Source organism: Nicotiana tomentosiformis, chromosome 6 (assembly GCF_000390325.3).
Source record: "Nicotiana tomentosiformis chromosome 6, ASM39032v3, whole genome shotgun sequence".
Lineage (NCBI taxonomy): Eukaryota > Viridiplantae > Streptophyta > Magnoliopsida > Solanales > Solanaceae > Nicotiana > Nicotiana tomentosiformis.
In genome coordinates, this window is record NC_090817.1 from 84,196,418 (window position 1) to 84,211,347 (window position 14,930).

The following is a 14,930-nucleotide window of genomic DNA, read 5'->3' on the forward strand; positions in this document are numbered from 1 at the left end:
TTTTCGAGGTCTTAGAACATAGAATTAATCATTAAAATTTAAAGATGACATTTTGGGTCATCACATTCTCCACCTCTAAAACAAACGTTCGTCTTCAAACGGAGTTATAAAAAGTACCTCAGCTAGTGAATAAGTGTGGATAACAGGAGTGCATATCATACTCGGTCTCCGAAGTTGCCTCTTAGACTGGATGACCCCTCCACTGAACCTTCATGGAAGCAATGTTCTTTGACCTCAGCTTTCGAACCCGCCTATCCAAAATGGCCATTGGTTCCTCAACATAAGATAAATCCTTGTCCAACTGAACCGAACTGAAGTCTAACATATGAGACGGATCGTCGTGATATTTTCGAAGCATGAAAATATGGAATACCGGATGAACCGCAGAAAGACTAGGTGGTAGTGCAACTCTATAAGCCACATCTCCAACTCTCTCAAGAATCTCAAAAGGCCCAATATACCTAGGGCTCAACTTGCCCTTCTTCCCGAACCTTATCACACCCTTCATAGGCGAAACCCAGAGCAATGCCCGCTCACCAACCATGAATGCAACATCACGAACCTTTCGATCCGCATAACTCTTTTGTCTGGATTGGGCTGTACGAAGTCGATCCTGAATTAACTTAACCTTTTCCAAGGCGTCCTGAACCAAGTTTGTATCCAATAGCCTAGCCTCGCCCGGTTCGAACCAACCCACTGGAAACCGGCATGGCCTACCATACAAGGCCTCATACGGAGCCATCTGAATGCTCGACTGATAACTGTTGTTGTAAGCAAACCCCGCAAGTGGTAAGAATTGATCCCAAGCACCCCCAAAATCTATCACACACGCACGAAACATATCCTTCAGTATCTGAATATTGCATTTGGACTGCCCGTCCGTCTGAGGGTGAAATGTTGTACTCAACTCTACCCGAGTACCCAACTCACGCTGTACCGCCCTCCAAAACCGTGAGGTAAACTGTGTACCCCGGTCAGAGATGATAGATACTGGTACACTGTGAAGTCTTACAATCTCGCGAATATATACCTGAGCCAACTGCTCTGAAGAGTAAATAGTAATCACAGGAATGAAATGAGCTGATTTGGTCAGCCTATCCACAATCACCCAAACTGTATCAAATTTTCGCTGAGTCCGTGGGAGCCCAACAACAAAATTCATAGTGATCCACTCCCATTTCCATTCTGGAATCTCTAACTTCTAAAGTAATCCACCCGGTCGCTGATGCTCATATTTCACCTGTTGACAATTTAGTCACCGAGATACATACCCCACTATGTATTTCTTCATCCGCCTCCACCAATAGTGCTGTCTCAAGTCCTGATATATCTTTGCAGCACCTGGATGAATGGAGTACCGCAAACTGTCAGCCTCCTGGAGAATCAACTCACGCAAGCCATCTACATTGGGTACACAGAGCCTGCCCTGCATCCGTAGTACACCGTCATCTCCAATAGTGACTTCCTTGGCATCACCGTGCTGAACTGTATCCTTAAGGACAAGCAAATGAGGGTCATCATACTGATGCTCCCTGATACGATCATAAAGAGAAGACTGAGAAACCATACAAGCCAAAACTCGGCTCGGCTCGGAAACATCCAACCTGACAAACTGGTTGGCTAAGGCCTGATCATCCAAGGCTAAAGGCCTCTCTGCTACCGGTAAATATGCTAAGCTGCCCAAACTCTCCACCTTACGACTCAAGGCATCGGCCACTACATTGACCTTCCCATGATGATAGAGAATGGTGATATCATAATCCTTAAGCAACTCCAACCATCTCCGCTGCCGCAAATAAAGATCCTTCTATTTATACACATGCTGTAGACTCCGGTGATTGGTGTAAACCTCATAATAGACACCGTACAAATAATGCCGCCAAAGTTTTAAGGCATGAACAATAGCTGCTAACTCCAGGTCATGTACATGATAATTCTTCTCATGCATCTTTAACTGTCTGGACGCGTAGGCAATCACCCTATTATCTTGCATCAACACTGTGCCGAGACCAATACGCGATGTGTCACAATACACAGTATAAGACCCTATACCTGTAGGTAATACCAATACTGGGGCTGTAGTCAAAACTGTCTTGAGCTTTTGAAAGCTCTCCTCACATTCCTCGGTCCACCTGAATGGAGCACCCTTCTGGGTTAATTTGATCATAGATGCAATAATAGAAGAGAAACCCTTTACAAATCGACGATAATACCCTGCCAAACCAAGAAAACTTCGGATTTCCGTAACTGAGGATGGTCTGGACCAATTCTGCACTGCTTCAATCTTCTTCGGATCTACCTTGATCCCCTCGCATGAAACTATATGACCCAAAAATCCCACCGAATCAAGCCAGAATTCATACTTTGAGAATTTTGCATATAACTTCTTTCCTCTCAAAATCTGAAGCATAGTCCTCAGGTGTTGTTCATGATCTTCCCGACTCCGGGAATACACCAGAATGTCGTCAATAAACACAATGACGAAAGAATCAAGATAGGGCTGAAATACACTATTCATTAAGTGCATAAATGCTGCTGGGTTGTTGGTCAGCCCAAAAGACATCACAAGGAACTCGTAATGACCGTACCGAATCCTGAAAGTAGTCTTCGGGGATATCTGGCTCCCGAATCTTCAACTGATGATAGCCTGAATGCAAGTAAATTTTAGAGAATACCTTGGAACCCTGAAATCCGTGGAGCTGCACCCCTCCTAAGTATGGGGCAATCCCTCATAATATGACGAGTTTCACCACACTCAAAACAAGCCCTCGGAGTACGTGGCTGCTGGGACTGGCTCAGGCCTGATCGACTAGACTGCCCATTGAAAGCACCCCGCACCGGAGGTACAGAAGACACTAGCGGTGCATAATATGGAACCTGAGGTCTGGGAGTAGTCGGAATACCACTGGAAGCTGGAAGTGGTGAATGAATAGGACGGCTCACATAACCTCTACCATGATGGGCTGTAACTGGGGCACGAGAATTATTATATGTGCCATAATCTCGGGGTCTCTAAGCTTCTCTCTCTTCCTTCTCCCGAGTCTGCATACCTTCCAATCTCCTAGTAATTGACACCACCTGTTGGTATGTGATATCCATCTCTAGCTCTTGGGCCATACTGTATCTGATACTAGGGTGGAGACCCTCAATAAATCTGCGAACTCCCTCTCGAACAGTAGCAACTAAGGCTGGTGCATGCCTAGCCAAATCACTGAATCAGACCGCATACTCTGACACGGTCATAGAACCCTGGTGCAGCTGCTCAAACTCTGCGCGCCATGAATCTCTAAGACTCTGAGGAACATACTTCCTTAAGAACATATCTAAAAATTGAGTCCAAGTAAGTGAAGCTACCTCAGCCGGACTATCCAACTCATATGCCCGCCACCACTGGTTGGCTGCTCCTCTAAACTGGAATGCCATGAAAGAAACCCCACTGGAATCCACAATACCCATAGTACAAAAAATACGTGACATTCCTCTAGAAAACCCTGAGCATCCTCTGAAGCTAAACCGCTGAAATTAGGAGGGTGGTACTTCTTAGACCTCTCGAGCCTGAGCTGCTCCCCCTCTGAAACTGTTGTCCTAATCTCAGGCCGAACTGGGATAACTGACTGCACTGGTATAACCTCTGGGGCATGGTCAACTTGGGCCCGTGGCTCTGGAGTATGGGCGGCGAGAGTCTGCGCTCCTCCCCAAGCCTGGGATGTGGCAGGAGGAAGTGGAATTAATCCTGCTTGAGCTAAAGAGCCAAACATGCTCAAAAGTTGGGCAAGAGTCTCCTGAAGTGCAAGAGTAGTAACAGGCGTCTCAGGATCCTGTTCTCCAACTGGAGCTACTGGTGGCTCTGGTGCAGCAGCTCGTGCAGGTGCTCTGGCTGCACCATGTGGTCTTCCTCGGCCTCTGACTAGGTAACCCTATCAATGCGGAATAATCATAAATATCTGAAATAAATAAACCACAATTCAAATAATTATAACTCCCAAAACCTGATAGAAATAAGTCACAAGCTTCTAAAAATTTATTCTCAATGTCTCTATGTATCAAGGTCTAAAGAAAAATAAGGAAACAACATAAAAATGATAGAAGGGGACTCCGGAGTCTGCGGACGCTGGCAGATATACCTCGAAATCTCCGTGCGTAGGTAACTCACTGATGTCTAGACTGGTAAGATATACCTGGATCTGCACAAAAAGATGTGCAGAAGCGTAGTATGAGTACACCACAACGGTACCCAGTAAGTGCCAAGCCTAACCTCGGTAGAGCAGTGACGAGGTCAGGTCAGGCCCTACTGGAGAATAGATAATGACGTGGAAAAATGTTTAAACAATTTAATAATATAAAATGATAATGGAAATGAATCAAGTAGTATGTCACATTTAATTACACCAAATAATGGCAAATAAATACCTCGTGAAAACAAAATAGAATGTCTTTTCAACTTTAAGAAAAATCACAATAAAAATCAAAGGCAACTATGGCCATAAATCAATATCAACAAGGGCACTACCGAGGTACCGCCTCGTAGTCTCAAATCATAATTAAATTCACAATATCTCATTTTCTTGTCTCACCATGGGAGCCTTCACAATTTATTTTAAAAAAAATATTTTTTCCTGAAATAGCATCCCACGTTTTAGCCATCCTTATCACACCGCAGGACTTCTTGTAGTTCCCTCTACTAGCCACGCGTATCAAGCCACCCTTATCTCACCGCATGCGTTTCATTACCCAGACCTTATACCACCGCATGCGTATCAATATCACAACATATCACAATTTGTACTTCAAGTGCCCAAATATTTCAATTTGCCAAAGTAAATCAACAACAATAATTTTTCACAATAAAGAGCTCACGGCACCATCACAATGAGTATAAAAATCTTACAAAAATATTCAGGAATAAATAATTTAGCAAAATAATATTTCAAAATCTTTAATACGTTGCTTCAATACCAAATTTAAAATGTCAAATACTTCATATTAATAATATTTAATTTAAAGAAAATCAATTTCAAATAATGCACAGAATAAAAGAAACCAATTTTCAACCAAACAGGTAAAACAATTAGCAGGAAAAGGTCAAGCAAATTTAAAGTATACAAATCAAATCAAAGATGGAGAATATAACAAGATTTAATAATTTAATTAATATGCAACAATGATCTTCATAATTTGAACACATAATCCTTCACATTTAGTCCGTGTACACACTCGACACCTCGTGTACACGACTTTCATCACATTATAATTAATTCCAATCATAGGGGAAATTTCCCCCACAGAAGGTTTGACAAATAACTTATCTCGACTTGCTCCAATTTAACCAAGTAGTATGTTTTTTCCTCGATTTTCCGATTCCGGTCGACTCGTATCTAGTTATAATTAATTCGATACATTCAACAAAAATTATAGAATTAATTCTATAAGAAAACTACATTTTTCAATAAAAATCCGAAATTAACTCAAAAATAGCCCGTGTGGCTCACGTCTCGGAATCCGGCGAATGTTACGAAATATGAACGCACATTCAATCGCGAGTCTACCATTCAATCACGCCAAAATGACTAAATTCCAATATCAATTCGACCCTCAAATCCTCAAATATATCCATGAGGGTTTTTCAAAATTTTTCAACTTAAATCACCAATTAAATATTAAAAACAGTGATGAATTCGGGTAATCTAACCAAGATTGAGTTAAGAACACTTACCCCGATGTTTTCTCTAAAAATCTTCCAAAATTCGCCTCAATCTGATTTTCTGAACGTAAACAATATGTCCAGTGGTTTCTTTTTCGCGAACGCGACCCCTATCTCGCTTTCGCGAAGTACAAAAATGTGCTGCCCAACTTTCCTCTTCAAGAATGCGACCAACGCTTCGCGAACGCGAAGCTTTGCCAACTTATACCTTCGCGAACACGTCCCTTACCTCGCGAACGCGTAGAACAAAAGACTGGGGTTCCCAACTGCCTCAGTCTCCTTCGCGAACGCGACACCACTCACGCGTTCGCGATGCACACACTGCCCTACCCTTCACGTTCGCGTCCTCTCCTCCGCGAAAGCGTAGAACAAAAATCTCACCAGCCTAGAACACTCTTCGCGAACGCGAAATAGGAAACCAGAAAAATTGCAGCAGCAGATATCAGCCATCTCACCAAGGCCAAAAATGATCCGTTAACCATCCGGAACACGCCCGAGCCCCTCGGGACCTCAACCAAATATACCAACAAGTCCTAATACATCATACGAACTTAGCCAAGTCTTCAAATTACATCTAACAACATTTAAACACGAATCACATATAGATTCAATCCTAACAAACTTTGAAACTTTCAATTTCTACAAACGACACCGGAACATATCAAATCAAGTCTGATTGACCTCAAATATTTCATGCAAGTCATAAATGACATAACAGAGCTGTTAAAATTTTCAGAACTGGATTCTGACCTCGATATCAAAAAGTCAACTCCTCGGTCAAACTTCCAAACTTAAATTCCTATTTTAGCTATTTCAAGCCTAGTTTCTCTACGGATTTCTAAAAAAAATTCCGATCATGCTCCTAAGTCCAAAATCACCATACGGAGCTGTTTGAATGATCAAAATTCTATTACAGGGTCATTTGCACATAATTCGACATTCGGTCACTATTAAACGTTTAATTTGTTTCTTCAAAATTCAATATCTCGGGTTAGGGACCTCAGAATTTTATTCCGGGCATACGCCCAAGTCCCAAATCACGATACAGACCTACCGAAACTGTCAAAATACTGATTTGAGTCCGTTTGCTAAAAATATTGACCAAGGTCAACTTAGTTGAGTTTTAAAGCTCTAATTCACATTTTAATTCATTTTTCGCATAAAAACTTTCCGAAAAATTTTACGGACTGAGCACGCAAGTAGAGTAATGATAAATAGTGCTTTTTGAGGTCTTATAATACAGAGTTAATCATTAAATTTTACGGACTGCGCACGCAAGTCGAGTAATGATTAAACGCACGTCTCTCAGCATTTAACGCCCCGAACACGTGTCATCCCACGATTCAGCATAACTTTTGTAGATTCTTGAGATAATCATGGCCATGAATTTAGTTGCCTAAACTTTTACTTATACGCATCAACCTTCTCCCCTATACTTCATAATTTTACAAGCTTCTCTTATTCAACTTGCATCCTGCTCTTCATCTTTTCTCTAATTCTCTTCAAGCAAAAACCTTTTCTTTCTTCCATACAATGGCTTCTTCCTCAAAGCGTACAAGTTTTTCAAAGAAAAAGAACAAGGTCGAGGATTCTGATCCTCCAACAGTGGGCTCCATTATCCCTAGAAGTCTTGTTACCACAAAAGACTCCGAAGAGAAATTCCTACTATTAACTCTCGTACATGGGCTGTCAGTAGGTATCCTTCTTCCATCCGTCCTTCTAGCATTCATTTTGTGAAGGAAGCCTGCCGCTGTCATGATTTGGATTTTGTTGCTCCTGATCTATCAGACTGGGTGACCCTACCCAAGGAATGTTTTACATATTTTTACACGTATCCCTTTACTTTGGGTGCGTTCTCTTTGAGTGGAGAGCTTGACTCCGTTATTGCGGAGTTTGGCCTCCGCTACCAAGTGTGTTTGACACAAGTAAGTCCTTCTGTGTGGAGGGCGGTTGCTTGCCTTTGATGTTTGTGCCAGGAGATGGGAGAAGAGCAAATTTTAGCTCATATGATGAATCTCGATTCTCCCAAGATCTTCTGCGGGGGAATGATAGACCTCTACAAGCGTGGACACCATGCTCTGTTGTCTAGCATGGATGACGACAATGACCGTGGATAGATGGAATGGTTTGTTGCAGTTGCCACCAATGATATCATTCAGGCAACACCTTCATCCTTTCCGGCCGCTTGGAATCGCACTCGTAAGCTCTTTGTTTAATATTTCTTTTATTAAATATTCTTCTATACGAGTATTGATCCTCCATCATTCGTCTATTTCAATAACCCTATGGATCCCACCAGCGGTTGAAGGTTTGGACTGGTGGATCCAAAATATCTTGGATGTTACAACACCTGAAACTTGCTTGTGGAAAGAACTGTCCCCTAAATACGGGTGGAAAGCCAAAAATTATGGTAAATCAAACTCACAGTGTTTCAATTTTTCATATTGTCTGTGAAATAAGGTCTACGTGGGGGCTCTGTTGTTGTCCCCGAGGAGGACATCTTGGTTGATCCTGCTAATGCGGCGAGGCTTCTTCAGGAGGCACTTACTCGAACAAGTATCTCAAGGCCTGCTTCGGGTACAAGTATATCATTACAGAGTCCCCGACCGGAGGACAAACAACCAAAAATAAGACTCTCCTCCACGACCGGGTAAAAGAATAAGAGGGCGAAGACTGCTGCCCCCAAGTCATCTCCGGTAGTGATGATAACTAGCCCTCCTTCCGGGCCGGTCGTAGACATCGAGGTGATCGATGATGATTAAGAAGCTAGTGTTGAGGGAGCTTCTATACATAGAAGACGATGATCCTCATCATCTCAACAGGATGCTCGACCCGTTGAGATTGTTACACCAACCGAGGACGATGTTTCGGCACTTTGGGGAGAATTTGATTTGGTAGATAATATCAACTCCCATCTTCGGGCCCCAATAGTTGTGCCAGTGCTTCCTGAGCACCGGGTCCCTTCCGTCTTTGGTTGGCGAGCATCCAACAACTAGCACTGCATTTTATGTAGCTACTTCTCACTCTTTAACCTTATCAGCTTCATCTCTACCTTCACCTACACCAATAACTGCTTCATCCGCATCTATTCTTCCATCAGTAGCTGCCACATCACCTCCACCAGCCATACTTGATCATGAAGGAAGTGTTCCTCTTCTAAGTCCCCAGTTCATGGGAATTTAGGGCAAAATTATGCTCCCCTCTCCAGAGATCCGCAAGGGAGGAGGAATGTTACTCTTTCGGTCTCCACTAGATGCAACTTGCTATCCCGGCCGATGGAGCTTGCTAATTACCTGAAACCTTTGGCTTTAGAAAAGGATTGTGAAAAGATTCAGGCTCTCTTGGGAGAGTGCTTGTTGAACAACGCCATGCACAATGACGCAACGGTATATTATTTACTTCTTTTGTTGTTTCTACAATTTTTGTATAAACCTATCCTGAGTTTGTTTTTCTCACTTTGTAGGCCAAATTTCTTGATCCCGAGGGCCTTCAAAGGTTTATTAGGGAAAAAGAGGAATTTAGCTCAGAGCGGGATCAACTTTTGCTTGAACGGGACCAAGCCGTTTTTCGCCTCTCAGAATTGGAAACTAAGGCTGCTGAGGCTGTTGTGTTGGAAACTTGTTTGCAGCAAAGTGAGCAGGAAGGCCATGAATGCTAATATTCTCTATAACGGTCGCTTATTTAATGCTAATGAATATTCCCTTATTGAATGTTGTTCGATAGCAAACCCTTGACCTTCTCACATCGGCTACGCTCTTTTAGGGATTTACCCGATAACTATTACATTCGTTGTGTCCGATATTAGGATTTCTCTAACTTGGATTTTGCCTATCTTCGTTTCCACGTGTCTCGTTACCATTTTATCATCCTTTATAAACTAATTTTACCCTATATAGATAGTCTCCCTACTTTTCGGTGACATATCTTAGTGTTACTGGGAAGTTGGTGAAGATTCCATCCTTGACAGAAAAGTTCCTGAATAGTCTTTAACGCTTGAAAAGACGCACACCTTCTCGCATTTAATACCCCAAACACGTGTTGCCCCACGATTTAGCAAATATTTTTATCGATTTTCGAGGTAATCATGACCATAATTTTTGCCGTCTATAACTTCTTTGCTACTCAACATGTTTACTTCTTCATTTTTACCACTTTCAAAAGCCTTTCTTTCTCTTTGCATCTGCTTAGAAATTTTTCTATCTTCTTCAACTTTCTTAGCAAAAGTTTTACTGACATTTTTGTTACCATGGCTTTATTCACTTACTTCTTCGGAAACACTAGTCTTCTCTTTGGTGAAGGCCCAAAGAAAAACAAGGAGAAGGAGGTTGAAGTTGATTCTGAACCTCCCACTGTTAACACCATCATACCACATCATCTCAACACCCCAACGACTTTAAAGAGAAAGTCTCTTCTGCCTCTTCACGAACTTGGTCAGTTAGTAGGTATCCTTCCTCCATTCGCCCTTCCGGTATCCCAACTATGAAGGAGGACTGCAACTGTCCCAATCTTGGAGTCCTTTCCCCGTATATGATAGAGTGGGTTACTTTATCCAAGGGAGTTTATGTATGTCTATACGTATCCCTTTACCTTGGCTCTATTTACCCTGGGGTCGAGTGAAGGGCTCGACCCAATAATTTTGAAGTTTCTCCATCGGTATCAGTCTGCTTAGCACAAGTAGGCCCCTCTATATGGCATATGGTGACCTATCTTTGTCAACTATGCTCGGAGACCGGGGAAACCCTAAACCTTGCGCACATGATAAACCTTTACTCTCCCAAATTTTTTTGTTGGGGAGTAATAAACTTTAGCAAGTGTGGACACCATGCTCTTCTCACCAGCTTCGATCATGACAATGATCGTGGGTGGATGGAATGATTCATCATCATTGCCACCAGGGACATCATCGTGGCCAAAACTCCAGCTTTTCCTGAGTCGTGGAATCGCTTTCGTAAGATTTCGGCCACTCACTTCTTTTCCATGTAAAAAGATTGCTTCCCGTTGTTGCTGGTTTTATTGTTTCCTTTGTTTCAGCTATCCGATAGGAACCATCATGGGTTCAAGGCCTGGACAAGTGGGTTCAAAGAATAATGGAAATCACGACTCTTCCTATGGAAGGAAATGGCCCCTAAATACGGTGGAAGGCCAAAAACAATGGTAAACCAAGTCCATTTTCCTTTTATCTTTGTACGAATGCAAGTAATATCATGAAAAAGTTGCATACTCCATTTTTTATGTGATTCAAGATTACCGAGGGACTTTGTCGTATGCCCCAAAATTGACATTTTAGAGGACCCTGAGAAGGCTAGAAGGGTTGCAAGGTCCTTTTCCAGAAGCAGAGCTCGCGGATCTGCTTTCGGTTAGGGTGCCTCCTCTCAGAGTCCCCAACCCAAGAACAGAAAACCGAAGAGAAAACATCCCTTCTCGACTGGGACTCAAAAGAAAAGGGTAAAGAAAATACCGTCTGAGCCGGCCACAGTGATCCTCGTTGACGTAGGGGAAGCCAGTGGTGAAGAGGCTCCTCTTCAAAGGAGAAAAAGATCTTCACCAACTCAACCGAATCCTCAACCGGGAGAGTTTCAAAACCTATCGCCTGATGATGTTGAAGCCCTTTGGAGTGAAGTGGACCTGGTCGAGAATGTTGATTCTCGCTTCCCAGCCTCAGCTGTTATTCCAAGTCCAAGAAGTTCGGACCCCGAGCCTCTTCTGCCTCCAACCATTAAGCAAATAACAACCAACACTTCTCCTACCTCAACTGTTTCTCATCCTTCCACACCAACAACTTCACGCCCATCGACACCTGTTTCTCTTTCACCACTAGCAACAACTACATCTTCTCCACCGGCAACAGAGGATCAAGAAAGAGATTCTTCTCCTCCTCATTCTCCCGACCACGAGAATTTGGGACATGGATATTCATCATTTTCCCCAAATCCCCGAGGGAGGAGAAGTGCCACTCTTTCGGATTCGAAAGAGTGCCATCTTTTATCCAAGCTGGAGGAACTTGCAAATTATCTGAATCCGTTGGCTTTGGAAAAATATTGGAAGAAAATACGCTCCCTTTCTGAGGAGTGCCTAATTAGAAATGCCATGCATGGAGCGATATATGTACCATACTAGTTTCCTCGTATCTTATTTACTTACATGCTGCAATAGAAATCCTAACTTTAATATTCTTGTTTACAAGCTAACTTTCTTGATTTTGAGGGCCTGCAAAGATTTATCCTTGATAAGAAAGGACTCGCTTCTGATCGGGATAAACTTTTGGCCGAGAGGAACCAACTTGTTGCATGTCTCCCGGTGTTAGAAGTAAAAGCTGCTGAGATGGGCGAGTTTGAGACCAGATTGCAGTAAAGCGAACAAGATAAAATAGCCCACAACCAAGAAGCTATTCAATTACACGAACAACTTCAAGAGGCTAAGGATAAGTGGGCCGAGCTCCATGACGCTGTGCTTACTGCTACCTAGCGCGAGTTTGAATTCGAGGAGTAGATCAATAATTTGAAGGCAGATTTAAGTTCTAAGACCGAGGAGGCCAATGCTGCCGAAGAGCAGATCAATAATTTAAAGGCAGACTTAAGTTCTAAGACCGAGGAGGCCAATGATGCTGAGGATAAGAGGGACCGAATGAAGGAGAGGCTGAAGAGGGCCATGGATCAGAACCAGATTTACTCAACTACAAATGTTGAGCTTGACTCTCGCCTTAGTGCCATGAGATCTGAAAGGGACGACATTCAGGTCGAAATTGATAGACTCCAAGCAAAGCTCCAGGACCAAGAGGATTCTCTCGTATATTAGAAGACTTATGCTATATATCATATGAGGATGAAAACCTTGGAAGAGGTCAAATCGGACATCGTCGATATTGATGATTATATCGTCAAGTCCCGAGAATTGGAGCTAACTGCTCGTGAAAATCTTCTCGCTTGGCCTGCTGCAACTGACTCCTCGAGTATTGGTTCTGAGTACTCAGGAACTGAAGGGGAGATTGAAGAAGATGAAGATGAAAAAGAAGGCCTCGAACCGGTCGTGGATCCGCCTTCCTCTACCGGGGAAAACATAGATCCCTCTCTCCTTTTGGGGTCCGACGGCAATGATGCATAGCCGTTTTTCTCTTATTTTCCTTCTTTTTTTTGTACTTTGTAATTGTGCAAAATCTTTCACCGAGTTTGGCACTTGATAAATAAATAAATAAAGAATTTTTGCTTAAGTATTGTGCAAAATATATTCCTTTTGCGTTTAATTGATTACAACTTCGGCTATATGATAGCTTTTGATTACGGGAATAAATTCTTCCAGAATCAACCCTTTACTATGAGGATTTCATAAGATATGGCCCTTATGTTTATGGTGCTCTTGAAGAGTACATCTTCCGTTCATTTCGGCATAAGCATTTGAAGTTGTTGTTAACTTCTAAACGATAAAATTAGCTTATCATTTGGATAAGAAATAAGATAAAAATAAAAGGACTTTATTTTGTTCCTTCTACCTTTAAAAGTACATAAGCATTGATTTACTAAAGTAAAAACTGCCAATATATGTGGCCATCTTGTATAACTTATTTCTATGGGGCTGATCATGCAGTCCCCGATCCTGATGAAACATTGATCCCGGTTCTCGCAGTCCCGATTTAAGTGGCACTCCTGGTACCGTATAATATATTATTCTCCCCCAAATGTTCAAATGCAGAGCATGCGAATTCAAAAACTGGAAGTCTTGCTTCATCGATGGAAAAAACTCATGAATGGTTAAATAGTCTTTGGTTCGATGACAAGCTTTGCCTTCCAAAGATTATTTAGCCATCCATATAGCCGTTTGTCATCGATCTGAATATTTTAACGCCTTGACGTCTAAAGGTATTTTCTTTTGCCGATGACACTCCCTTCATAGTATGCTTTCCGTTGCTGCCTCGTTAAAAGCCTTGCTAGAAAAATCCAATTGGGACAAAAACTTGTCGAAGGGAAAAAAATGCACACATACTTTCAGTATGGGTAGGATCCATCAGCAATAATATCTTTTGAGGTGAGTCACATTCCAATTGCTGGATAATTTGACTCCATCTTAATTTTCCAACTCGTACGAGCCTTTACCGATGATAACTGAAACCAGGTAAGGGCCTTTCCATGTTGGTCCCAGCATCCCAGCATTGACTTCCCGGGTACTCTGAGTCACCTTTCTCAAGACCAAGTCTCCTACTTTGAAGTAGCAGATATTGGCCCTGCTATTATAATATCTCTCCATCCTTTGCTTTTGAGCTACCATCCTTACATACGATAAGTACATGTGCTCATCAAGCAAATCCAGCCTCACCAACAACACTTCATTGTTTGCTTCTTCGTTTGTTAGGGAAAAACTTAAAGTTAGCTCCCCTCCTTCCACCGATATCAGAGCTTCCTCGTCATACATGAGAGAGAAAGGTGTTTATCCCGTGCTTGATTTCATCGTTGTCCGGTATGCCCATAGCACACCCAGTAGTTCTTTGGGCTATTTGCCTTTAGCAGCTTCTAGCTTCTTTTTAAGGTTCTGGATAATAACCTTATTTGTTGACTCCACTTGTCTGTTAGCACTTGGATGGTAGTGAGGATGTAATCCTCTTAATTTTCAAATCTTCCAAATTTGTTTTAACTTTTGAACCTATGAACTGCGGCCCGTTGTCACAAGCAATTTCTTTCAGTTTTTCGAATCGGCAGATTATATGGTCCCATATGAAGTAGACCACTTCGCGCTCACTAATCTTCTGGTAAGGAATTGTTTCAACCCATTTAGTGAAGTAGTTAGTTAAAAATAAAGGAAATCTTACCTTTCCGGGTTCCGGTGGCAGAGGACAAACTATGTCCATTCTGCATTTCATGAATGGACATAGGGACAACACCGAATACAAGAGTTATACTGGTTGATGCACTAACTGTGCATAGCGTTAATATTTGTTGCACTTCTGAACGAATGTCTTTTCGTCCTGTTCCATCCGAGGCTAGTAGTAACCTGCCCTAATCAACTTTAGAACTAACAAATTTGTACCATAATGATTCCCGCAAATTCCTTCGTGGACTTCCCTCATTACATAGTTTGCCTCTGAGGCCCCCAGACACCGGGCCAATGGTCCTTGGTACGATCTTCTGTATAACTTCCTATCCACGAGACAATAACGAGGCACTTTGGTTCGTAGTGCCCGGGAAGCGTTCGGGTCTTCAGGTAATTTATCCATGCCGAAGGTATTCGACGAATTCATTTT

General features: G+C 42.4%; 2 protein-coding genes across 2 annotated transcripts; one reads left to right on the plus strand and one right to left on the minus strand.

Moving 5' to 3' along the window:
• Window positions 1–9,947: 9,947 nt before the first annotated feature.
• On the plus strand, window positions 9,948–12,496 carry LOC138894326 (uncharacterized). The gene is made up of 3 exons (XM_070179016.1): window positions 9,948–10,169; window positions 11,063–11,806; window positions 12,191–12,496. Exons 1-3 carry the CDS (start codon window positions 9,948–9,950, stop codon window positions 12,494–12,496), a joined length of 1,272 nt encoding a protein of 423 aa, XP_070035117.1.
• A 1,263-nt stretch (window positions 12,497–13,759) lies between these two features.
• LOC138894327 (uncharacterized) lies at window positions 13,760–14,104 on the minus strand. The gene has a single exon (XM_070179017.1). The coding sequence runs from the start codon at window positions 14,102–14,104 to the stop codon at window positions 13,760–13,762; it is 345 nt and encodes a 114-aa protein (XP_070035118.1).
• Window positions 14,105–14,930: the final 826 nt, after the last annotated feature.